This window comes from Embiotoca jacksoni, unplaced genomic scaffold, assembly GCF_022577435.1.
Source record: "Embiotoca jacksoni isolate LCO1_2020_lvr unplaced genomic scaffold, fEmbJac1.0.p SCAF_19, whole genome shotgun sequence".
Classification (NCBI taxonomy): Eukaryota; Metazoa; Chordata; class Actinopteri; family Embiotocidae; genus Embiotoca; species Embiotoca jacksoni.
In genome coordinates, this window is record NW_027185329.1 from 8,233,027 (window position 1) to 8,260,153 (window position 27,127).

The following is a 27,127-nucleotide window of genomic DNA, read 5'->3' on the forward strand; positions in this document are numbered from 1 at the left end:
TTAAATTACAAATTATGTAAAAAAAACAAAAACATTGTGTAACCCAAAGACACATTTAGTATTTTCTTTTTAAATATAATTTAAGATAGACTGGTCATTTGTGTGGCAAAAAAAAACCACAAAAAAAACCCGGGTCCTCTCATTCACTTAACCGTAACCTTCACATCAATTGGTGCTGTTCGGGAAGATTGTAAGCTGCAGTCAAAAGTCAGGGCACAAAACCCTTATTCATGTACGTTGTCACGGTTACTGGTATCTCATTGGTCACAAAACCCTCATGTACGTTGTCACGGTTACTGGTATCTCATTGGTCACATTCCTGCTTGCGTTGCAAAACACGGAAGTGAAGCGCCTTTGACTTGAACCATTTCTGCGATGTGAACAAGATGACCACGGATCTTTTGATATTCGGGTAATTTATTCAGTTTGTCACACATTATTTATCCGAGTTGTTCCGTGTGTGGATTATTGAGAACTGTTTTTTTCCCCCCAGGTAGATAGCGGTGCAACGGCACAACGTGTCACGCTCGTTAGCACGGCAGGTAAACACAACGATTACCTGTCAACAAACACGTGTACTCTCTCTCTGCAGAACTTTGCTGGTGAACGCAGGGGCTGTGCTGAATTTCAAGCTGTGAGTACGTTTCCTACTTTGAACTCGACCCGTGTAACGGAGCAGTAAGATGGAGGTTAACTGGATGTTTTGTTGTTTTTTTGCAGCAAAAAGGCGGCGGCGCAGGGATTTGGAGATGAATCCAGAGCACCGACAACAGGTGCGCGTTGCAAAAAAAAAAAAAAGAGATCGAACAAGAGGAAACCGGTGTGTGTGTCGTTTTCAAATAACCGGTGTGTCTTTCAGGTGACAACATCAGAGAGTTTCTGCTCAGCCTGCGCTACTTCCGGATCTTCATCGCTCTGTGGAACATCTTCATCATGTTCTGCATGGTCCTGTGAGTGAGACTTTGTTCGTCAATACCATTGAACAAACCTTAAGTTTTGACAGTTTCTGACTCGGTGTGTTGACATCTCTTGATGTTAGTAAATACCACGAAGAGTTGAAACCAACGACGAGTCCATCCCACTAACACGTGTTTGCTTGTGTGGCTGAAGACTTGATTTTCAGAAAGCTTCCTCTGTGTCACAAAGCTCCATCGTTGTGGAAAACTTAATTACCAGCACATCAAAAAAAGTCAGCTCCACCTCACATTTCTTCATCCCGTCTCGTCCTGCAGCTCTGCTGCAGTTTGACATTTTTCCAAAATAGAGTTTACAAAGAAAAAGAGCTGTGAACTTGATGCTTTTCTAACCAGCTGAATGTCTTCAATCCACGCAGATTGTTTGGATCGTGATCAACGTTTGCATCAGCTGGACTTCCACCGGGATGCTGACTTGTTACAACAGATGAGATCAACGTCAACTTGATGTGAACTGTCTGTTCTGTTTGGGCCTTTTAATTGTTAGTATGCATCCTTTTTGTTTACTGTCCCGGCTTCATAAATATATTTCTATCAGTGCGCCGTAAGTAAGTGTAAACACACTTTGTTTTAAATATGTTATTATTTTTAATAAAAAATATAAGTTTTCATATTAAAAGTATAATAAATCACCCTTTGTTGGCAGCAGGGCCACAACGATCCACCACCATATACGACCGTAGAAAAGAAGTGAATATCTGTCTACACGGTGCTTGAGAAAAACTAACATAATGTACTCGCCATCACGATCATCCTAATTATCAAGTACTGTAAATATAAATGTCCTAATAACTAAGAAACTCACATTTCAGTCAGCCAAACAATTGTATCCAGAAGGAGAGCACAGAGCTCTGCTGCAGGTGAACTCAAGCCTGTATTTAATCAGTCTCCTCCTACTTCCTGTTCCTCCTGTCAGCTCCACCTCCAGACCTGCTCTTCACAACAACAGCAAAAAAAAAAATTCTATAAAATACAACAAAGTATGAGACTCATTCATCATTTAACATAGACAGATGCAGTCAGGAGTACAGAAGAAAAAAATGAAGTCAGAATGAAAAGATTCTTCCAGCTCATTAACAACAGACTAACAAAACAACAAGAACTGGGATCTATATTTCTATAGTGTGAACAATATTCAATAAAGGAAATAATCTATTTACAAAGTGAATTATTTATTTTCAGCAAAGTTTAAAGACTTCTTTAACAAGTGATTCACGCGTATTCACAGAGCAGTGATGAGGATTTGACATCTCCAATATTGCTCTTTAAATTTTTTTTACTTTAATAACTACAAGTCGATGTCTGAGGTACAGATTTAAAACGAGGATGCAAAAACTGGTAGGTGTTGTTCGGTAGATGACAAATATACAGCCTATTATTTCAACCTTTCTTTCTTGCTCCTGGAAAACCAGTTTTTAAATGTGTAGCTGTGACGCCGCCTGGTGGAGGTAGAGGTCACTGCTTTGATTAATAATCACGAGAATTAAAAAGGCAAAAACGGAGAAAATAAAAAAATTTAATTCATTTTTAAAACAACAAAAACATATCGGGTTGCTGTTTATTTCGGCAGGTTTGGTAAAACTGCTGCTTCTTTCACCTCAACATGTCTGCAGCAGCCGGAAGAAGGTAAACAAACAATATGGGAATTAGAGGCGATCATTTGTCTGAGTCAGACTCGGTGCAGGATCCGATGCGGATTGTGGGATGCTGTTGTTGATTTTATGACCGAGTGAATGAATCTTTGTCCGTATCAAGCGCGGACGCGTGTATCGGGGCTTTTGTCGCGTCTCCCGCAGCGTCTTCATGTGACCCAGTTGAACACGATGAAGACAGCCGGACGAGCTTTTTGTTTTTCTCCGCAGGTTTGGAGCGGCTGAAGCAGCTGAAACCTTCCTGCCGTCGAAAAAAAAAAAAAAAAAGCGGAGCAGTTGGCACGCAGCGCAGATGATGATGATGATGCTGCTGCTGAGGCTGTGGAGATGAGTGGTATTAATAGGAGGGCTTGAGTGTCACAGGCTTTCACTGTCGAGACTGGGGGGCTTGGTGGAGAATCGGTGGACCGGGTTTGGAGGGTATTCCGAGCCAGACTGCGCAGTAGGAATTAAAAAATTAAAAAAAAAAAAAAAAATTAATCAGCTACTTGTCAGATAGGCAACATGGAAGTGCTGGCGGTTCTTAATTTGGGCGATTTTGCCCAAGCTTTCTCCAAAATGGGAATGTTTCCTGTGTTTGACCTCGCTTATTACATCGTGTCCATCCTCTACCTCAAATATGAGCCGGGTGAGTTTGTTTGTTGACACTTTTCTGTTTGCTTTCACTGCGTATCTATTCACTTTATTACTATTTAATCAACATAATTATTAGAATCCATACTGCATGCTGTGTGGCAGGTCCATGCTTCACACTAACAGACCTGTGTGTAAACACAGCTATTTATAAAAACACAAAGTCAAAATATGTCGAGAATAACATATTTTCAACAACATGTAAACACTTTAAAGCTTAGAAGTATGAACTGAGATGAGAAACTCTGTCATTTGAATAATAAGTGCATTTTATTATGCATCAAATTTTTGTGCAGCCTGTACATTGCCCTGGATACCCCTACAAGGACTTTCCCGTGCTGTTATCTCTATAGTGCCCTATCCTTATAAAGCATGACCTGTTACATAAAGCCATGGCTGCAGCTCTGCCTGCTTTGCTTTCTGTGGGGGAATGTGCGTTGCTGCAGCAGCCTGACCTCATTCACTCTGAGGGAAATCACTGGAGGAGATTAAGGCACTCAGCTTTAGGTGGAGCTCGATATTTTCCAAGATTTAACGTCTTTTGAGCAACGCACTCCAAGGAGGAGGATGAAACCCGAGAGACGGCCTGTGCATACCAGTGACTTAAGTAATAAATAGAAGAGCCTGAAATAGACAAGAGTCAGTGGGCCTCACACTTGTAGGCTGCAGTTTGGGTGTGTTTGCGCTGCATGGGAAACACGGAATAAGCTGTTGAGCCAACAGTCGAACATGACATTAAGGTCCATTAGAGCCATTAGAACACGTTTTCCTCACCCTGAGGTAAAAGTTCACTGTGACAGGAAGGTTCAGTCACTTTCCTGTCACTTGTGAGACAGCATGAGACACATCCCAGCCTCTTAACCGGCTATAAAAGGAGCCTGAGAGGTCCATCGAGTCCCTTAAAACTTCATACAACATGAGTTGTATTTTGTAGTTTGGAGCAAAAATGTAATCTTCATTTGATCATCTCCCATGTTTTCCTCAACTGTGGTGCTCCAGTGACTTTGCAATGAGGAGTCACAAAAAAAACATTTGGGCCCCCAAAATGTAACCATTTGGCTTTTGGAAACTTGATTTATACCAATTTTGTTAGGGAAAGTTAATAGATATTCTGCAGTCTTTTGATCTACAATATATCTGCAATAATTAGTTAAGTGGCCTGTGGCGAAGTCATCATGTTACTGTGTTAAAAGTGAATAAATAATGAATGAGGTTTGGTTAGGAGTAAATGATCTCTTCATCTAAGCTAGTGCACAGTGTCACCTTCAAAAGGGAACTCCAAAGATTTTACACATCTGATTTACATTTCTGATATTTGCATATTTGAACTGCTGCTGCCTCAAGCGACGTCAACGTTTTAATGGCGTAAAAAAGCAGATGCATCTCTACACTGATGCTCACATTATCATGGTAGTCGGCTCAGTTTTTTGTCAACACATTGTTGCATTTTGTATTAAATACAAACGGGTCAAAACCACACAGAAGATGCTTGTTTTAAAGTTATAGGTCATTCACCTGTATTTTAGTTTCATCAGAGCACCGGCTGAGTGACGCATGTGGCCGACGTTGTGACTGCAACTGCTATACTGTGTCTTATTTTCATATCTAATATTTTACAGTCAAATGACTGACGCTGCCAACATTACATTCACCACTCCCTGCATACATGTGTGAGCAGAGAGTTCACACCATATGCTAGGAGAGCACATGAATGAGTTTTTTAATCGGGTGACGTGAGGAGGAGGAGGAGGAGGAGGAGGAAGGAGAGGCGAGTGTGGGGTCAAAGGTTAAGGCAGGATCGACAGTTGTGAGGCAGGAGGAGCAGTTGAGCAGAGGGTATTTTTAGGGCGACGGTCCTCAGGATCGGGTTGCTTTCAAACGGAGCACCAGTCGCACCGCGACACCCTCACCCACCTGTTGTTGGAGATTTGTGCTCACATCTCCATTTACTGTTTAACAATGTTGTAAGTCTGTACTCACACAGGATATACATACTGTCTTTAAGTTATGTCATACTTTATACATATAAACATTTAACATTTGTGTGGTTTGTCTGATGTTATCATGTTCATAGAGGTTTCATGCAACATTATTGGAATTACAGGACTTTCATGGAGAGTAACAAAGTACATTCACTCAAGCTTGGTAGAATTTTGAGGTACTGAACTTAAGTATATTCATTTAATGCCATTGTAGTCGCAATTGTCCGCAAACTAAATGATAAATCAAATAAATTAAAGTCAGATTCAGACAGCCACTGAGGCACAAAGGAATAAATCTTACGCAGGGAAAATAAGTCATTTGTCCGGCCGAGTATAAAGGTTCATGCAGTTTATTTCTAGCAAACAAAAACAATGGCGCCTGCTGCCTCACTTGCCCTGATAACAAACCACCTGCCTTCACCTGATGTGCCTGGGCTGTCCAGCACCTTCAAAATAAAAGAATTAACAATTACGTGAATTAAATTATTATTTAATGTACATTTGTATTTCTATGCCTCTGTAAACCACCTTGAATTGCCTTGTGTCTGAATGGTGCTACAGTATGTAAATAAACGTGCCGTGACAATATTTTTAAAGATAAATATAACATTTATTCAGTTATTTCTCTGAATTCTTCTTCTTCCTGCGCCTCAGACTGTGTTGCTGCATGCTCATTTGTACTACAGCCACATGGCTGACTTCACTTTCCTTAGGTCAGTTTGACAGACTGTAGTTTGTCGGTAGCAGTTAGTTGTTGCACAGCATGAAGCCTGAACATTTCTGCTGCAGTTTATTGTACTTTGCATTCTTATTTAGAAATTGGTTTGATTAATAATTTTAACAAATACTTGTGTTGCACATTGTCAGTCGTCATGTATGTTTTTTTTTTATCAACTGTAAATTACCTGACATAAAACATAAAGTCAGCTGAAACAGCTGTTCGAGTCTGTGTCTTTTGAAGACTCATTTGTCAACTCGTGAATGAGTCGTCTTCAGTCAATATTAGTTTAGGATAAAAAGGCGTATTATCAGGGCGTGACCTGAAGTGATAGACTGGGTGTAGACAAAGCTACAGCTCACAGACACACGAGGTCTCCACTGATAGTCATTTCTGAAGGTCAGCAGGAACAGTTTGGTCTGAAGGAGCTGACAGACTTTTTTTTTCAAATTACATTTTAGGCAAAACATTTTGCTCATGTCCTTTTGGATCCTACCACTAGGAGTCGCCAAAATGATACTTTTTTTTCTCTTCGTTGGAATTATTTACCTGCATTTAATCACATCTATACATTGTTTTATAAATGAATCAACCGAGTGGGCAAAAAAAACCCCAACCCTCTAATTATAAGTTAGAGCCCCTGCAGCTTCTTAAGGCAGGACAAAATTGTGCAGTTTTTGTTTGCTTCTCTGTGTCATGGGGGAAACTGAAAATATAAGTCAAACACAACCACAAACACACACACACAAAGTGCCAGTGTTATCAGCCTCCTTAAACTTAGAGTTCCTTTCGTCCACCTGCTGTGATATTTTCATTTTCCCGCCCTTTCATTTTATCGTGTTGCTGACAGTTCGCGCGCTCTGTTGCAGGCTCGGTGGAGGTTTCTCGCAGGAGTCCCGTGGCCTCCTGGCTCTGCGCCATGCTCTACTGCTTTGGTAGTTACATCTTGGCGGACATCATGCTTGGAAGCAGCCCCCTCGACTATTTCCAACACAACAGCCACATCCTGCTGGCCTCAGCTGTCTGGTGAGAAAAAGAAACCTAGAGCAACTTCAGCCTTCACAGGGGAGGAGATTCTCTTTCGAGGTCACGTGGATAAATCTGCTTTCACCTGCTTTCAGGTCGTGATAAAGTAGTCCCTCTCTGTGATTGTTTGATCAGTCAGTCTGACCAAACGTAGTAACTTAGGTCAGGATTTAAACCTGCAGTGTGACCAGGAGACCAAATACCAGAAAGGATACTCAGATAATGCATATTTTGGAGGGATTTAGGAGTATTTGTTTTTACTTAACAGCAAAATTTTGGGGCATCTTTGTCACGAGACACTTTTCTGAGATCCTCTGTATCAGTTTTCATTCGGAACTATTTTCTTTTGAATCAAACATTCAGAAAGTTTTTTCATTGCAGGTTCTTTAATATTGTTTTCTGTAAATCAAGCAATATCTTCAAGCTTTTAAATGTAATTTTCAGATGCCATTCACATCAGTTTTTTAGGGGGATTGCAGGTAAAGTCTCATCTATTTGCACAGTGCTTCTATTATTATTGAGGAAATGAGTTTTTGAGTGAACTGACCCTTTATTGTTCAATAGAAAGTTCAGGATCAAATCTAATATTTATTTCTCCATCATTTCTCTGTGTCGCTGTCAAACACAAACGCAGGTACCTCATCTTTTACTGCCCGCTGAACCTCTTCTATAAATGTGTGGCTTTCCTGCCCGTCAAGCTGGTATTGGTCGCCCTGAAGGAAGTCGTACGCTCTCGTAAGATCGCCGCAGGTGTTCACCACGCCTCCCACGCCTACCACCACGGCTTCTTCATCATGGTGATCGTTGGATACGTCAAAGGTCGGTGTTGTTTTGTGTGTTTCTAAAGTGTGAGCATTACAGTTGAAAATGAATCAACCTTAAATGTGGCTCTTATAAATGTCACGGCAATCAGATTTTGTTGTTTACGCCATCACTGAATGAGAGATTTATGATGTTTACGAACAACAAAGTACCTGAAAGTGAGCTGATGACCAGACACACATTTGGTGACACATGACAAACTTGTTCATTGACAGTTGTTTTAAAAATCAGCTGAGTGGTCAATCTATCAACTGTTTTGTGGCAGCTGCTTTAACTTGAAGACCGTCTTTAGTATTTCTACGTGCATCTGCAGCCTTGTCTTGCTGTGGCTGTGAGCTGACAGCTGCGCTCAGTGGCAGAGCAACACCATCAGTTCACAGGCAGATTTAAACATGAATGAGCTGCACATGTGCATGGAGGGACTTTGAAAGCTGCAGGCTCAAGTGGTGTTTGCACGTGCACATGTTCTCAATGACCAATCTGTACTGCTCAGTAGCTCACTAGATTTATATAAATCATATGTTAACATTTTAGATGTCATTTCATAAAACTGTTCGACAAGTCTGATGTTTGAAATCAGAAACAAAGTAAAATGCTCATGTGCAACAACTTATGGAGGCAGATCTGTGTGTGTGTGTGTGTGTGTGTCTGTGTGTGTGTGTGTGTGTGTGTGTGTGTGTGGGAGAGGGGAGGGGGAAAGGGAGAGGGGAGGGGGCAGCTGCAGCAAGATAAGAGCAGTGACTCGAAACACACAAGACTTTTTTTGTCCTCATTTTTCCACTGTCTATTTTTACCCTCCCAGGATCTGGAGTGGCTCTTATTTCCAATTTTGAGCAGCTGCTGCGCGGTGTGTGGCGGCCCGAGACCAACGAGATCCTCAACATGTCATTGTGAGTGTGCGGTGATAATATACTCATAATTACTGCCACCTTGGATGTGTAAAAAAAACCACACAAAAAGCCACTATCATTCACAAAATCAGGTGACTGTGATCAGAAGAGACATAAAACAGGACACAAAACACTTTGTTGAGGTCAATCATGTATACAATTTGACATTTAATGACTTTGATGCCCCCCAGTGGTAGCATCTAAAATGACACTAGAAGACAGATGAAACCTTTTATCTTTAATAAGAAAAATTGTCTGAGTTTTATCTCGAAAACAATTTATTATTTATCTTTGTCACATTGATTTTTCCATCCACAGAGGAACATCAAATCCTCAATCCTCTCACATGAAATGAAAATGTAAATAAAGCACCGCAGGTTTTCTTACCGAATGTTAAATAGACTTCATGTTATCATCTTTTAATCTCTGCTTCCGTCGTGTGTTTTAATGACGGTTTGTCTTTCGTCTCGGCAGCCCGACCAAAGCCAGCCTGTACGGAGCCATCCTCTTCACCCTGCAGGAGGCTCACTGGCTGCCCGTGTCCAAGAGCAACCTCATCCTCGTCTTCACCCTCTTCATGGCCACAAGCAAGGTATGTTTAGCACTAAATTTCTGATATTGGTTTTGTTTAATTTAAAACCAGGATGTTTTTACTTTATGAGCGGGTCATGTGATTACAGCCGAAATACAACTTACAGAAAGGATGAATTAATGGTAAAAATCTGTCGTGATTTGTGGTCTTGAGTTTGTAATTGAATTCAGGACATCAAACCTGGTGGAAAAATATTTTCAAACATCCACATTTGCAAATGCACAACTACACCCTTCACTTTAAATTTGATCTAATAAATCCTCATTTTCATACATGTATGTGGTCCCATATTTTACTGTCTTTATTTTATATTCAAAATTGTATATATTTCTAATTCTCTTATTGCTAAACTGACCTGCTTTTCTCGTCCAATGCATCTCATGGTACCGTTGATCCTGTGTTAACCTACATGAGGGATAAAACTGAGCTGAACTGAACTGTGTTCAGTGTCAAAGTCCTCACACTTTTCAGTCTCAGTTTCAATCCCAAACACAAATCACAGTGGAGACTTTCCAAGAAACTGATTTCAATGTATAAATTCAGTGCCTTTTTAATAATCCAAAATGAGGCAAGTCTTCTCTAACCATCAGCCTCTCTTTGTGTCCTCTCAGGTGGCGATGACCGCCCGACACTCTCACGGCTCTCCCTTCGCCCTCATCGAGTCCTGGATTTGCCATCTGCTGTTCGGCTCTCCTCTGGGTGGTGGTGAGGAAGACCACCACCATGTCGCCGCTGTCGCCCCGTCTTCACCTCTCAAAACCAAGGAAGAGCTGAGCGACAGCGGTCGCAAGAGGAAGGCCAAGAAAGCCGAGTAGGACGCCACGCTGCCCCGATGAAACTGCATCTGACTCGCCCTCATGGCCTCCGCATGATGGGACCTCCCATTCCTCTCCAAGGAAAGGGGCAGTTTGATGTTTTGCCAAATGAGACCCTTTCTATTAGGTGCTTTCGGTGTTTTTACACAGCACGAGGACTCTGTAAATACCATGACAAATGTTTCACGTTTGCAGCCCAACCTGGACATTTGAAACCTGTTTATTTATGTGTCTGTGAACATCTGTGCTCAACGCTGTGTGGTGATCCACGTTTAGGAGCTGCAGGGTCGCCTTCGGACGGCCTTCGCTCCACCTCAGTAGTTGTGTTACTGGGTGTAAGGGCGATTTCTGTTCGTTCACCAAACCTTATTTCAATCAGAAAGAAACAGAAAATACAAATACATCTGAATCAGAAATTTAAATGAGAATAAAGCACTGTGAAAAAAAGTGCTGCTTTTTCCACTGAGATGAAAACAACTTAAACTTTAAATAAAAGTTAGAGAAACTTTGTGTCTGGGTGGTGTCTGTGTCGTCTATATGTTGCCTACTCTTTGATATTACAATTTTTCTTTGCTTTACGTACAGTTTTAGATGAAGCACTATCAATTGCTGTCAGGTGATTGAGCAAAAAAAGTGCTTTCACAGTGAGAGCTGATGAAAAACAAATCATTTTTAGGTTTTAAGAATAAAAGGATCAGACACATTCCATCTTTCAAGCAGCTAACCTTTCAGATTAACATTTAACATGGAAAGCATACAGATATAATTCATTGTCAAGATTAAATGGTTCCCAACCTTTTTGGCTTGTTATTGTTACATAAAAGCAGTGCCTAGTTGGAGCCCTTTGTCACATTTCAGATACCTGAACCATCTCCCCTCAAGACCTCTCACAGGGTTTCATTTTAAGAAGTAAAATATCAGATTTGTCTCGCACAAATGCAAAGATTAGAGAAGAATAATCCCTCAAAGGTGGCTGCCGGGAAGCCCAGTACGTAGTTGGTATTTCCTGAATTACAGCAATAGTTCAGTGTGCAAGAAAGTTTAGACCAAGTTTTTATATTTAGTCATTGCCATTGCTGTACTTTCTCTATATGAAGAGGAGTAGTATATAGTTCATATATGTTAAAGTGAACATTTGGAAGAATCATGTGCAACACGAGTATTTGATTGTCATCATCAGATGAACTGCTTCGTGTTTTGTGGGCATTTTTAAGGACTGGGGCGGACCTCTTTATGTAACAGCGTGACGCTTCCTTGTGCAGTAATGCAGCCAGACTCTTATTCTTAACCGTAAAAATTTACAATAAGAGCTATGGATACCAAAACTCCATTCAGAGCAGCTTCACCCGTGCTGCTGCAGGAATCAGCCGGCGTTATGTAACTCTGGGGCTGCTACGAGGTGACAGGAAAGGTCGGAGGTCAACCTGAGGTCACGTCCTGAGAAACCCCCCCCCGCCATGTTCGCAGACTCATGTAAAAAAGGCAATAAAACATCACTAATGAAGTTTGCAGGAGGTTGTTACACGCGGCCTTCAACCTTCAACATTCCTCACATCAGCAAAGTTTAGGCAGGGAAGGTGTCTGTTCGCTGCATTTTCAGGTTACATTTGTTGCACTGATGGCCGAGCGTTACAGATCTCAAGAAGCTTCAGCTACTCAAGTAAAAGAATGTCAGTATTATCTGAAAATGTTCTTTAAGTATCAAACGTTGAAGTATCCAATGCAGATAAATGACATCTATCTATCTATCTATCTATCTATCTATCTATCTATCTATCTATCTATCTATCTATCTATCTATCTATCTATCTATCTATCTATCTATCTATCTATCTATCTATCTATCTATCTATCTATCTATCTATCTATCTATCTATCTATCTATCTATCTATCTATATCTACATCTTATGGATGGTTTAGGGGAATATTCGGCACCAATCCAATGACATGTAAAAATGACATCTAGTCTGAACCTCAAAATAATTTAACTGTAATTGAAGACAAAGAAAATCAACTTTTCGACACCATTTAAGAAGCTGAAACCATCATCAGTTTGGTGGTTTTTGCATAAAAATGGTTGATCTATTAGCAAAACAATTGCTGAATATTTTATTTCTGAGTGTTTAAGCACAAATTTTGAGCTACTGTTGAGTAGTTTTATTTTTGCACAATGTATCCAATTTGAAAAGTCTTAGAATAACTCGTACTATAGCCTCACACTACTTCCCCATGAAATGTAATTGAGTAGATATATAATGTGCCATGAAAAGGTAAATGAAGTGCAAATACCTTTATCTTTTACTCAGATATAGTATTGGGTTATTATTTTGTTCCATTCCTCAATCACAGTTTGAAATAAGATGATGTTTGCCAATGTAAAGCAACTTAAGGTGCAACAAAGGAAAGGAAACAAGCATGTATGTTAACAGGTTTGATCAATGGTTCCTTTGATCCGGATAAAACACAATACCGAATCAAATTTCCAGCTAATTACAGAAATATTATGTGATTTAAATTTCTTTGACACACAGAGAAATGAGTCCAGAAACGACGACAGAAACGAGTTGCCGTTTGCTAGCCAGACAGAGGCCCATGCTGTGACTTCCCTGCTCCTTTGGGCAAGGCAGCAAGGAGGCGGAGGGCGGAGAGAAGACAGAGGAGTGGAAGTGGTGAGAGTTTGCCAAACTGATCGGGACCAAAACCCCAAAAACCTTGAGTGCAAAGAATGCAAGCAACATCTGCTGATCCCATTAGAGAGACACACACACATTCACATTCACATTCAAATGAAGCTGTAATCATGAATTTATGAACTGGTAAACAGGGTTTTATTATGAAATCTAAAGCCTATTTTCTTTTTGTTTAAACCAAATTGAGCCTTTTCTGTTAGTTTCACTTTTATTCATTTAGACATTAAAGGAAAAAAGAGATTTATTTCTTTTATTAGTTTTGTAAAACTAGTATCTCTTATAATGAGATAGATGGATCGATTAATACTTTTTTTTTTTGCAGAACTTTACTTGCCAAATTGTTGTTAAAACAGTTTGACATATTAAATCAATAGGATTAAAAAAAAAAAAAAAAAAAAAAAAAGTCAAAGACATAGATCAGAATTACACAACTTCATGGGTAAAATAACAATAAGTCCAGTTGTGCATATAAACTCTTTTATATTTAAATAGATAAATATAATTTAACAAAATATGTTGTATGGTTGTATGGCAGCATATCAAACACAATATTTGGGAAGACATGAAAGAGAAAAAGTAATAATCTTAGAAATGTTGCAGATCAAAGGTTATGTACATTATGAAGTGTTAACGTCTGGATTTTATTTCCTATTTCCTATTTCCTCTCACACATGATGCTACAGGAGACTATTTTTACAGTTAAACACAAGTTTGAAACACAACATGTATTGGCTCATTTTGGTTAAATATTAATGTCTCACTAGAAGACAGTTTTAAGCAACAAACTACTAAAAACCAGCTGAGAAAAAAACAGTCCAGTGAGCCAAAAGGAAACCAACCCTCGAGACAGTTTTATGGTGCATTAAGTGTCCATAATAAATTTAACACCAACCTTAAAGCTCAGCATACACAAGCCATATTGTTCTGCAACATGTACCCCTGCACACTTTACACTAAATGAAGCATCAAAGTGACATGAAAACACAACGACTGATGCTTCTGTTACACTGTATGTGGGAGTGCATTGTGCTGTGCAGTAAAACCTATTCTTCTTCCCCTTTCTGGTAGCTTTAAGGGAATGGATGCAGATTTAAACCGGGAGGGGGGGTGGGGGTTGACAGTGGGGCTATAAAAACCAAAGCAGGGGAGGAAACGCTCCAAGAAGTCTTCTGGAACCAGGTTATCAGGAGGAGCGCTGGGGCCGAGCTGAAGGAGGGAGACGGACCTGCTGTACCTGAACTGATTCTTCTGAGTCAGAGATCCAACCATGCTGTGGTTTGTCAGGCTGACCTGTGCGCTCTGCCTGGGAGGGCACGCGGTGGCAATACAGAGAGGTGAGAAATATCTTCTGTTCTCTTCTGTTTGACTTTTAATGGTGATTATTTTTTTTTATTTAGTCAGCTCGTGAGGAACTCGATTGTCCAAATTTAACCACGCAGTGTAAAAAAATATCAAAAGATGACACAACACATGATAACTGAGGTTGAGAAACAGCAGATACAACAAATAACATGATTTAAAAAGTATAAATACATTTCTGCTTTTGGCTGTGCAGCCAGGAAACAACAAAATGAAAACTGATTGATCCCTCAGGGGAAATTACTTTCATAGATTTTTATTGGAGTTGTTGCTATCAGTCTCAGTTATTTGTTTGAATATATCAAATAGGATGAATGCAGCTTTAAAAAAAAAAAAAAAAAAAAAGAGACAAAGATGGAATCCATACAGCAGAGAAGTTGTGAACATAAAGAAACAGAGAAAAATTGACAAAATGAATGCTATGAATGAAATTTAGTACAAATAAAGCTTATATTTTTTAAGAAGCATTTACTTTTAAAATTATTCTCTATCAAAAATTAGTCAACTATTTCATCACATAAACAAGTTGAGGGAACACAAAATTGACTTGTAAACATACTAAACGAGCTCAGAGGACATTTTGTGTGCAAATCTTAGCACAATGAAAGAAATCACAATCACTGTTGAGGTCTGTCGTCCAGGTTTCAGCCTCCTCTCTATTAGCGGTGAGAGTGATTTACTTCCAGTATCTTTTCTCTCTGCTGTGGAATTCATTCAGTAAGCAGAGTTGCTGCTAATGAGAAGAACATATTTCCTGCGCTTCAGGCTCAGGAGATTTCTGCCCTCATACAGCTCTTCTGGGGGAGGTGGTGGTGCCTGGTTAAAGAGGGGGTTTGAGGGTGTGGGTGTGTGTGTGGAGGGGGGGGGGGGGGTGTTGGGGTCTAATGAGTAGAAGCAGCATGATCCTCCAGGATACAACCAAACCTGAACTCACACAGCCCGTCATGAGTGGAGATTTATGCATGTGGCATCTGCCAAATCTGTAAAAATGATGATGTCTGTGTTTTTTCGTTTTCGTTTTGCTGGAACTGAAGAGCTTTTAAAGCAGCTATGACTTATATTTCCATTGTAAGTGGATTTAGATAAATTTGTCACCTGATTATGGAGCTCCTCTTAGCTTTATGAACTTTTAACAGTTATTTTCAGCTTGTTGTTTCACAGTCCGACTGCACTGTACTGTTTCAGTTCACCCTCACTGCTCTCAGCCATTTCTGGAAGTAGCAGGTTTTTTTTTCACAGACAAAAGCTCTAAAAGCCCTACTGTACACAATCTGCTCAGCACCAAACAGCACACAGACACAGTTAGCAACAATCTGGTAAACAGAGTGAAGCACCGATGGGAGCCAAGGAACCAGCTATTTCCCTCAGGAGTTGGTGGAGACCAAAAACAGAGCAAAAAGACAATAAATATTGAACTTGATATCATCAGATGTTACAATACTCTAAATTAATGATAATGTTCCTCCATAACTGTTGGATATGTGAATAATCAACTGTTCACTAACAAGTTCATCAAATTAAATATTCTTTTATTGTGGCCTTTACTTTTGTGTTTGAAGTTTTAAGTCCAGCAAACCTCACAAACAAGCCACACTGAGTCACAAGTAGTTTACTCTTTTGAGAGACTTTTGGTAATCTATTAGTCACATTTCTGTTCCTTCAAATGCTTGTGTTTTCACTTCATTTTATCTTATTGTCTCCAGTTAGAGGAAAGAGGCATTAAAATAGAATTAGAGTGAACTATGCTGTCATTTAAGGATATTGAAATCACTCCCTTGTTCACTGCTCTCTAGTCAATAGATGCTGAATAGTTTATTCATCAAAAGTAATCGAAGATCATCACCAACAGGCATTTTGAAAGCAATTTATAGTGAAAAGAATTTCACTTTCACTCAGATTTCAGAAAAAAATAAAACAGTGGATAGTAAAGATAGTGTTCTATATAATAAACACAGTTTTCAGACAGAAATAACACTAAACAAATTTAGATTAATTTCTGGGATAAAAATTTATAAAACCACTGAAATATGTCTGTGACATGAAACATCATATAACAGTAGCACATATACTGAAGTCAGCAGTTTGACTGACGGTAATATCAGTTACACAACAATAACGTAAACTTGTACCAAACCAAGTAATAACTATAGGTGCAAAACTACTGTAGCAGTGAGTTCTGGCAACTGTATTTTTTCTTGTGTATAAATCAAACTTATCATTCCCAGGAGGAATTTCTTTTCCCAGTCTAACTTTAAAGACAATCTTCTTTTTATTTGTGGGATAGTTATTGTTGGATAGTTAACAGATGGTTGAAAGACGATAATCTGCATCAAACATCCAGATGATATTCAGACATGGAACCCTCACAGTGTTACACTGTAGAAACGCCAGGATGTGCACAGAGTTTAATTCCTGTCAGCATGTGAGCTTGAAGAATGTATCTTCCAGTAAATCTTGTATCATTCCATATCTGGAAAGTCAATTCTGCTGCTGCAATCAAAACATTGCGGAGTCCAGTGAATGCGTAGGTCGTGGATACAAACGAGGCCTGTGGTGGCTGAGGAATGCCGTGTATTATAGACTCTGGTATTATTGAGGCAGTGGATCATGTTGAACAGGATACCCCCACATGTCCATATTTGCTTTTCGGTGAGCTTCAAGTCCAGATGTTCAGCCAGGAAGGCTTTCAAGAAAAAACTGATGAGGTGCAAAGAAGAATCTGGAAGCAAAACTGGTCTTCACATGCACTAAATATATGTATTAACTTTTAATGTAAAATACAAAGGTGCCCTTTGAATAAAGTTATGATTATTATTACATACAGTAGGCTCACACCTTCAGTATAATATCAGTATTATCTGCCTGTTTTGCTTTTCAGTGTGATCATAATGAGGTGCATTGATGTCTTTTTGTTCAGTTTTAGTCTAATTCAAGGGCAATTAAATGCTGTATTTTTTTCATTTCGCTTGCTTTAATAATCTATGGGATTTTAGTCCCAGAGAAAGGTACATTTGGATGTCATAAGCATGACATTTAATTTGTTGTTTTCTTAAAAATTGCCCAATTGCTGCAAATACATGTTAAATATAAGACGTCCAAGGATTGAGCCTTGGGGAACCCCACACATCATGTTCACCTGCTCAGAAGGATAAAGACTAAACAATTCCAGTCTTGATGATACATGTAGCAAAACTGCAAGTACTACTTTGGTTTACCTCAGTACAAGACAGGACAACTGGGTAAAATGTGCAACACGTTTAATAAAAGAAACCATTAGTGACTCACACACCAGGGAAATCCAGAAACTCAAAGAGCTGTGTGCTTCAGAGCACACACTAAGTTGAACTGGTCACTTTTAATCAGACTCTCCATGCCATTTTCTTGATATCTTCTGACAATGAGTGTGTGAGAAACCAGTCTCACCACACTGCTGCCCATATATATAGAGAGAGTAATCAGTCAATGTGAAACACCTGTGCTAATTATCTCCCTCCCTGGCACTGTTCCCAGAACCACTCCCACCATCTCTCCAGCCCACAGCTGACACCACTACTGTGGCCATGGAGGCCGACCCAGTTTTCTGTTCTGTCCAGTGGAAGTATAGTATATCCACTGTATCAAAGGAAGCACATAAATCTAACTAGACCAGATCTGAAATGTTACCTGAATCAGGTAAAAAATATCTTAATGGGAGCGCTCAGTATTGTGGTTGGGCCAAAATCCAAATAGAAACTCATCAAAGTAACAATATACAATATATAATATTACAATGTTGTTATGTAGATAAATGACAAAGATTTTCCATAGGTTGAATATATTGTGTTTTCTTTTCTAATCTAGATGGAGAAATTATCAGTCAGATTAAAATGACTAACCTCGCTTTGGCTGAAATTAAAGAGCTTCTCAAACAACAGGTAAACCTACCTAATTTAGGAGGAAAATAACATCCTAACTTTTTTCTAAATTGACTTTTCCTAATCTGTAGTGTTGAGGGAATGCAAAACATGAATTTAATCTATTGATCCATTGTATTCTCCAGATTAAAGAGATAGTTTTCCTGAAGAACACAGTGATGGAGTGTGAAGCCTGTGGTGAGTTGATCAGCCTCCTCATGTATAACTCACTTACAAATGTCCAAAAATACATCTGAACCTGATACAACTTATTTTCCATATGTTGAAGACCTGCATAGGAATACATATACGAAAATGTGATAAGAATAGACTGCAGTATTAGTCATGTATTTTGATGGTAGTGTCATCATCATATACTGTAAATCTGAACAAACTGGATGAGATATGAAACATTCGAATAAACTGAAATCAGTATAATGTTTTTAGATGCCTTACTGCACTGAAACAGAAGACAGCTGATCTCCTCTCTCCTCAGGGATGGGAGGTATGCAGCCTCGTCCTTCCTGTGTGCCCAACCCCTGCCACCCGGGGGTGAAGTGTATGGAGACACCTCAGGGTATAAAGTGTGGACCCTGTCCTGACGGCATGGAGGGGAACGGCACTCACTGCACTGACGTGGACGAGGTACACAGATTTGACAAACTAAGTGGGTAAGTCTGGGTTTGAATCCCGGACGAGCCCCCGTTTTTTCCCAGCAACGTCTTAATGTTTGGTTTGTTGCACTTCTGTCACTGTTATTGGTTTCTGAGGTTTGGTGGCCTCGTATTTTACCCAGCATACATCCTCCCAACTTATACCTGAACAGAGGCCTAATGAGCTAAGATAAGTGTAAACACCTGTGTGGTACAGAACTGAAAGCAAAATCCTGAGTAACTGATGGAGGAGACAGGTCCTGATACTTTGATAATGTCCCTATGTGTGTGTGTCCTCTGTTATCAACAGTGTACTGTGATGCCCTGTCACATGGGTGTTCGCTGCATTAACACCTCACCGGGTTTCCGCTGTGGTTTTTGTCCTGCTGGATACACCGGCCCCCAGGTCCAGGGCTTCGGCCTCACCTACGCTACTGCCAATAAACAGGTCAGCATTGATGATGAGAAACACTCTGATTAAACTGCATTACTTATTTATAATGTATTGTTTCAGTAGTGGTAACATAGTGATTATAGTCTGGAAACCTTGTTCGCATCAAGGTTTACTCAGTCACTCTGAAGGGTGGACCAATCAGAAACAAGTGGGGGGGCTAAGCGCGTTGAAGTCAAGGATTTGTTTCAAAATGTAGCTCCAACTGTGTTTGTGGTTGTAAACCTAGATGAAGCAATATAAACGGCTGTAGAAATGCTTTCAAATATCGAGGAATTGAAACTGGAGCAAGAACCATGCCTAAAATCGAAAAAGAAAATAGTCTCGGATGGTCATTTACTGACATGGCATCGGGGGAAGCTCTTATTTTTTCCAGCTTTGGGAGTTTTTGCGTCCAACTTACCTCATATTAACACCAGGACAGCAGAAAACCGAAACCAAAGGATCATTTCAATATTAACTGCATAAAATCGAACTTTTAAGTTTATCAGAACTTTCTTACCTACAATAATCCTGAAAAATCATGTCATCTAATCAATATCGTGAAAAATATGTGGAGAATATGGATTTAATTAGAAACATTTAAAATATCTTCACACCTTTCTAAGTTTGTTGGTAGTTTTTGGTGAAGAAGGAATTCTCCCAATGGAAACAAGCTTATTTTTGCTTCTCACCAGCTTCTTCCTTCAGCCATTAGCAACTCCTGCTCACTGTCTGTAGTACAAACAAAGGGTGCCGTTTCAACACCACTTTAATCCTTGATGCGGAACTGACTTTGCTTCACTTCTCATTTGTTTGTCTCTTGTTTCACTGTTAATGTGGAAACCCACAAAGTTTCTTCTGTTTGTCCATTCAAGGTATGCAAAGATATCAATGAGTGTGAAGATCCCAACAATAGAGGCTGTGTGGAGAACTCTGTGTGTATGAACACTCCTGTGAGTATCAACACTACAAATTTGTAGTAAATCACTGACAGTCACATTTATGTAAAGCTGCTGCTAATATAGTACCTCCTAACCTATAAGAAAGAGACTTCAGCACACTCAAAAAGAGCCAGCAATGTTTTTTAGTTTTAATAAAAAAGTATTGATTTACCCAAAAATCTGAGCAAATTAGTTCTACTTGAGATGCTAACCGATACTTTGTGAATTCAATAAACTGTAAGAAACCCGCCCCTGAAGTTTATATTTGGCAAATATTAACTAGATATACTAATAATAACTAATGCTCCATTTTAGCATTTATCTTTAAATCCCTATGACAACTGTCTAAGTCTAACCTTTGCAGGTCTATAATTATAATACTGTTGTAGGAACACTGGCTGACCCCGTGACCTCGTGGGATGGTTTTGATCCCTCTGTGTATCATTAGGGCTCGTTCAGGTGTGGTCCATGTAAGACAGGCTACATTGGGGATCAACGACAGGGCTGTAAGCCTGAGAGAGCCTGCGGGAATGGCCAACCCAACCCCTGCCACGCCAGCGCCGATTGCATCGTCCATCGAGAGGGGACCATCGAGTGTCAGGTGAGCAAATAAAATGTTCCGATTTGTCATCCTCGGGTCATATTTCTCACTGAAAAGCTGTCACGTTCACTTCACTGAGCCTTTAAAAACATTTACAACCTGTCACTTTGAAACATTTATGTTTGAGTCTGTGTGCCAGATGTTGTGAAATCTGTTGGAGCAGTTACTCTCATCTGAAACTGGATGCAGCATTTCCAATGAAAACAGCCTGTGCAGCTACTGAAACATTCTCCATCCTCACAGTGTGGAGTTGGATGGGCTGGTAACGGCTACCTCTGCGGTCCTGACACTGACATCGATGGTTTCCCTGATGACAAACTGGGCTGTCCTGAGAGGAACTGTGACAAGGTGAGTCTCCTTCATGACTGCAAGACATCTCTGTAAATTACTGATATATATATATATAAAAAAAAAAAAAGTAATCTGCATAAAACATCCCAATTTATGTAGCTGCTGAGGATAAAAGGTGATTCACAGTTCTGAGGAAAAGGTTTCGGCATTATAAGTAAAGTGAGGATGTTTTCAAAGATAATGCCATGAAAAGTAAACTTTATACAAAGTGCTGTAAACAATTTTTTTTAAAAGGTACTTGTAAGGCAGGTTGTTCCGAACATCTTCATCCCAGTTCAGACCAAAGGTTTAAGACGAGACAAGACTGCTTTAGAAAGTATTATAATTTAAGGCACAATAGTTATTGTTTTTCTACTTATTAGAGGAGACACTAACTTCTCTAAAGAGATACAAACCAAGGGAGATCTGCAGTCTCTCGTTCATTGCATCTTCTTTACTAACAAGTGCTTTGCTTTTCAGGATAACTGTCTCACTGTGCCCAACTCTGGTCAAGAGGACGCTGACAGTGATGGACTTGGAGACGCCTGTGATGAAGACGCAGATGGGGATGGGATCCTAAACATGCAGGTTCATGCAGAAAAGACAATAAAAATGTTTCAAAGAGTTTTAAAACAAATCAAAGAAACCTGTGTGGGCGTTTGTTTTTCATGTCACTTTACTTGCAGAAAATAAAACATTTCATTTACATTTAAAACGTTTTTTTTTACAGGACAACTGTGTGCTGGTGCCCAACGTGGACCAGAGGAACATCGATGAGGACGACTTTGGCGACGCCTGCGACAACTGCCGCGCAGTCAAAAACAACGACCAGAAGGACACAGACGTGGACAAATTTGGCGACGAATGTGATGAAGATATTGACGGGGATGGTGAGCACTCTGACTCATTTACAATAGTAAGAATTGTAATAATTAATGTGATAATTAATAATAGTAATATTAATAGTAATAAACCTTTAATGATGAAATGAAGCCTCCTATCGCCTTCTGTCTCTTCAGTAATGACGTTTGTAGTTTAATCATTTATATTTTGAGTTATGAAGAGCATGTGATCATTTTTAAAGTCAGTAAAGAAGTAAATAAAAAGCTGAACATTTGGATTAACTCTAAATATTTATTTAAAAAAGCTTTATAATTTGAGTTACGCCCGTAGTTGTCGTGGACACGGAGTACATAAACCAAATCAAGGCCATGTGCTTGTCAATATCTACTGACGTTCACTTTAATCTCAGGAATCCCCAATAACCTGGACAACTGCATAAGAGTTCCCAACGCCGACCAGAAAGATCGAGATGGAGACAACGTGGGAGATGCCTGCGACAGCTGTCCTTACATACCCAACCCCGACCAGGTGACAAATCTCTTCTGTTTCGGTGATACACAGCTCTTCGACTCATATTGTAAACAGGGTCACAATGCTACTCTTTTACACAGTGGTTGGAGTTTCGGGTTATAGTTTCTGTCGGTTGCAGGAATTTTATTTTTTTTTAATTTTTTTTTACCAGTTTTCACGTCATTTTGGACTGATTATAACTATTATTGCACAGATTATTTAACCCTCACAAGACCAACTCTGTAATCCAATGAACATCTCGAGTCATCCAGGAACATGAATGGTTTTAAGGCACATGACATGAATGTCGCATAAGAATGAACACAAATGATTCTTTTGATTTGCAAGTCTGTTTGGCCAAATATACAAACACAAATGGAAATTAATGTAAGAAACTGTGGAAAAAAAACCTACAATAAAAGCAATTTATTACAAACAATACCGAACAAAATCTGCAGAAAATACTTAAAGAGCAATTTAACAGAAACTAAAAGTCTTGACCTCCAGTGGTTTAACTTCTCACTGTCACAGTGATGTAGGAGCGTACACCTGAGTGTATAAGTACTCTCTGACATCACACAACAGCTGCAACTGCTCCGAAACTTTCTCAAATACTAAATACATAACAAAATGTACTGTACATTTTGGAATAGTGTCCCCTGAGATGATCATTATCATGGCGTGGTGTGACACCCGGATGCTTCCTGTTGTGTCAGAGGTAGCGCAGACCTTTCTAAAATCTCATGTTAATACCAACTCACGTCATGTTTCTCAGATGGATGCGGACAATGACTTGATTGGAGACCCTTGTGACACCAACAAGGACAGGTACTGTGCCGCCTCATCAATCATTGCATATGTTTATCTGTGGCATCTGTCATAAAACATCTACTTTTTTCTCGTCCAGCGATGGTGATGGTCATCAAGATTCTCGGGACAACTGCCCTGCCGTCATCAACAGCTCGCAGCTGGACACCGACAAAGACGGAAAGGGTGACGAGTGCGATGAGGACGATGATAATGACGGCATCCCAGACCTGCTGCCCCCCGGTCCTGATAACTGTCGTCTGATCCCAAACCCCCTGCAGGAGGACTCTGACGGTGGGTAAAGTCATTGACATATTAAAGCAGAAATGAATTTCTTATTATACCCAGTATGCAATAAAAGACCTATTTATATATCCTCCCAGGGGACGGTGTGGGTAATGTATGCGAGAAGGATTTCGACAATGACACTATAGTCGACACCATTGACGTTTGTCCTGAAAACGCTGAGGTCACCCTCACCGACTTCAGGGAGTACCAGACCGTCGTTTTAGACCCGGAGGGAGACGCACAGATCGACCCCAACTGGGTGGTGCTGAACCAGGTCAAGTGACGGCTTTTTTTTGCTTGTTTTGTTGTTGCACTTTCATGTCCAAAAATAGTTTGCCATCAAATTAAATTCTTCTAAAACTGTTGTTGTTTGTTCAGGGAAGAGAGATCGTCCAGACTATGAACAGTGACCCCGGGTTGGCTGTTGGTAAGAACATCTCATAGTTAAAGTAATAGTTTTGACAGGCTTTGCAGGGAAAGGGACTAGAGAGCATGACACTGACACACGGATGAGGTAAAACCAAGTGGCAACCAACCGGGATGTCAACCATCCGTTTGTTAACTGCAGTTTTGAAGCTTCAAATTCGGATTTTGGCCGTCACCATCTTGCTAGTTTGGAGCCAGAAATGACCTTATACCTGGACAAGCTGGGGAGGAGCGAGCAAAGGATCTGACTCGTTCAGAGGACACCACGCTTCGCCCACTTACAGCGGAATCCTGACTGCACCACAGACCTGTCAATCAAATAGACACGACCCCGAAACATATCACTTTTTGAAGCCTAATATCTGATAAATGATGGGATTCATTTCAGGTAGACCTCCAGAAAATGAGTATGAAGGAGTGACTTTAATCTAAAATCTATTGACCTTGTATGTCCTAGTGGCCCTCGGTGGTATTGCAGTTGGAGGCACTTCCGCGTCTGCCTCGTTTTTCCGACCCTGAAGCTATATGTCCACTTTTATATACAGTCTACGGGTAAACAAAAGCACTTTACTTACAGTTGTGGTCAAACACAAAGTTCAAGCCTTAGGGACACACATGGGGGAAATGCAGAGGCCGAAACACGAGGAAACCGGTACACGCACAGGTTGACATGGAGGCTCACGACTTAGTTTTGACCGAAGGATGGGGGTATGTGTACTGGCTGGTTGATTGTCAAGTGACAGCAGCTGGGGCTGATTGGGGAACTGGGAGCAGGTGAGGGAACAAACTAAACTTAAAATAAGCACCATAGACTTGAATGTTGATAACGATATTGTTCTAAACCAGCACCAAGGTATATTTTTCACGAGTTCCACATTACACGTCTGATTACTGTGTGCAACGGTCCGTCCCACAGGTTACACTGCTTTCAGCGGCGTGGACTTTGAAGGGACGTTTCATGTTAATACGGTGACAGACGACGACTACGCTGGCTTTATCTTCGGCTACCAGGACAGCTCCAGTTTCTACGTGGTGATGTGGAAGCAGGTGGAGCAGATTTACTGGCAGGCAAACCCGTTCAGAGCCGTGGCAGAACCAGGCATACAGCTGAAGGTAGTTTGCTCCGAAATGTACCCAAACCGCCCCCCCCCCCCCACACACACACACATTTTAGACTTTTAGTTTGCAGATATTAAACTTTGTGGTCGAACAGTTTAGTTATAAGAAATACCAGTTGGATAAAGAAAACGTATAACAGTGTTTTAAGTTTGATAGCTTCATTAATAGATTTTAATGCTACCGATCACCGTCTATTACTCATAATAACGGCTTATAACAGATCTATATAGACTATTTAATTACAGCTTATTAATCCTTTTTTTTTTTTTTTAAACAAAACCCTCATAAATAAACCTCAATGTCCAGCTGTCAGCCAGTAGCTCTGTAAATTTATTTTGTGCAGTTTTGAAGTTGACGACAACAAGAAAACCGTCCAGACGCTCAGACTCCTTGTCCTTTGTTGTGTTTGAAAAGGCAGTAAAGTCAAACACGGGTCCAGGTGAAAACCTGAGGAACGCCCTATGGCACACCGGCGACACCGGTGACCAGGTGAAACTTCTCTGGAAGGACGCTCGCAATGTTGGCTGGAAGGACAAGACTTCGTACCGCTGGTTCCTGCAGCACCGGCCTGCTGACGGATACATCAGGTACCGACTGACTTCAATCTTTAACTGAGGCATTTAGGCAAACGTATTTGACGCTGTTGAGAGTTAGATGAGAGGACCAGTACCAGTTTTATCCAGTAGAATTTGAGGCACAGTGAGCTAAATGCTTATGTCGGCATGCTAAAAATGTTTACAAGCGCAACATAAAACAAACTGACGGTAATTTAATCCATTTTCACCATTTCAGTTTCGCGTATTTGCTCGTAAACCATTTTGACCTGATGATGGTGCTACGTGAAAAGTTAGTGGGTCACCAGACAATTCAGCCTCTGACCACTACGAATACGCACAGAAGATTTAACAGCAATCCATTTTGCAGCTGTTCAGACATTTCGGTAAAAAGCCAAAATGTGAACCACTCTGCTGGAGTGAAACTCGCAGAGGATCAACCAAAGTCAGGAGGATTCGTCCTCTGGGAAACGTTACCGCCTTTAAAAAGTCACGCCATCCATCGAAAAGTCAGGATATTTTGGTTTGGCCCAAACAAGCACACTAAAAGACGGGTTTAAAGCCTGAAGAGCGGCAGAAAATGGAGATGTGATCTGATCCAAATTTGTTCACGAAGAAGGAATTTATGATTCTCACCGTGATGTGTCTTCCCGCTCTCTGTCGGCGAGCAGAGTTCGTTTCTTCGAGGGTCCTCAGATGGTGGCGGACACGGGCGTCATCATAGACGTCACGATGAGAGGAGGCCGACTGGGAGTCTTCTGCTTCTCCCAGGAGAACATCATCTGGGCCAACCTGCGTTATCGCTGCAACGGTGAGTGACGTGTTCAAAAGGGTTGAGAGGCTGAACTGTGACCTCAAAGTGTTCTCCATTCATTCAATCAATCACAGCCACCTTACCTTATCTCTGGTTTGAGATGTTCCAGTTTAAAAAGTCAAAGTTAGTCTTCGGTGAATGAGACGAGCCCGGCAGCTGCTGGTTTGGGTTTTCTAACAGATACAGGCAACCCCGAGGCGAAAGGGTTACCATGACACCTCACGCGCGTTCACCGATTTTGTGCTAATTGGAAAGGTCGTAAATAAAAGCTAAAGGTACAAATGAATTTCAAGCTGTGAATTGACTTTCTGCCGTGTCTCCGTTCAGACACTCTCCCCGAGGACTTTGACACCTACAGAGCCCAGCAGGTCCAGCTGGCGGGCTGATGACAACAAACAAAACACTTTCCAACGCGCAAGGAAAACCATCGCCATGGAAACGAGGAATTAAAAGATCCACCAGACGAGTTTGAAGCTTCTCAAAGAAGAAAACTGATTGCGCAAAGAGGAAACCTCCCAGATTGTAAAAACTCTTCAGAGAGAAGCCGTAACATGACATGAAATGCTCGGATTGTTTACAAACAGAAATTTCTGTCTTGAATATCGTTGCTACAAAGCATTGTCCGCTGTATATTTACATTTTAATTCTGACTTTTGAAAGAAGACCTCTTACAAAGATTTAGCTGTCAGTAATAAATAAATGTGGACTTTAGTAAATTCTGGTTGTGCGTGAATTTTCTTTGGATGCAAAGATGATTGTGC

The 27,127-nt window shown here is 40.4% G+C and overlaps 3 protein-coding genes across 3 annotated transcripts; all 3 read left to right on the forward strand.

Moving 5' to 3' along the window:
• The first annotated feature begins 323 nt into the window (after positions 1-323).
• LOC138200567 (small integral membrane protein 7-like) lies at positions 324-3,102 on the forward strand. Its single transcript, XM_069153351.1, has 5 exons — positions 324-412; positions 593-634; positions 721-773; positions 860-950; positions 1,334-3,102. The coding sequence occupies exons 1-5, from the start codon at positions 387-389 to the stop codon at positions 1,347-1,349; spliced, it is 228 nt and encodes a 75-aa protein (XP_069009452.1). The 5' UTR covers positions 324-386; the 3' UTR covers positions 1,350-3,102.
• On the forward strand, positions 3,021-10,614 carry tmem38a (transmembrane protein 38A). The gene is made up of 6 exons (XM_069153349.1): positions 3,021-3,254; positions 6,829-6,985; positions 7,620-7,804; positions 8,610-8,697; positions 9,172-9,289; positions 9,901-10,614. The coding sequence occupies exons 1-6, from the start codon at positions 3,131-3,133 to the stop codon at positions 10,102-10,104; spliced, it is 876 nt and encodes a 291-aa protein (XP_069009450.1). The 5' UTR covers positions 3,021-3,130; the 3' UTR covers positions 10,105-10,614.
• Positions 10,615-13,987: 3,373 nt separating this feature from the next.
• On the forward strand, positions 13,988-27,088 carry comp (cartilage oligomeric matrix protein). Its single transcript, XM_069153352.1, has 19 exons — positions 13,988-14,129; positions 17,995-18,068; positions 18,194-18,245; positions 18,544-18,692; positions 19,011-19,148; positions 20,009-20,086; positions 20,523-20,675; positions 20,919-21,023; positions 21,486-21,593; positions 21,736-21,895; positions 22,258-22,376; positions 23,134-23,186; positions 23,266-23,459; positions 23,549-23,727; positions 23,832-23,880; positions 24,796-24,992; positions 25,413-25,585; positions 26,224-26,363; positions 26,694-27,088. The coding sequence occupies exons 1-19, from the start codon at positions 14,063-14,065 to the stop codon at positions 26,750-26,752; spliced, it is 2,247 nt and encodes a 748-aa protein (XP_069009453.1). The 5' UTR covers positions 13,988-14,062; the 3' UTR covers positions 26,753-27,088.
• The last annotated feature ends 39 nt before the right edge of the window (positions 27,089-27,127 follow it).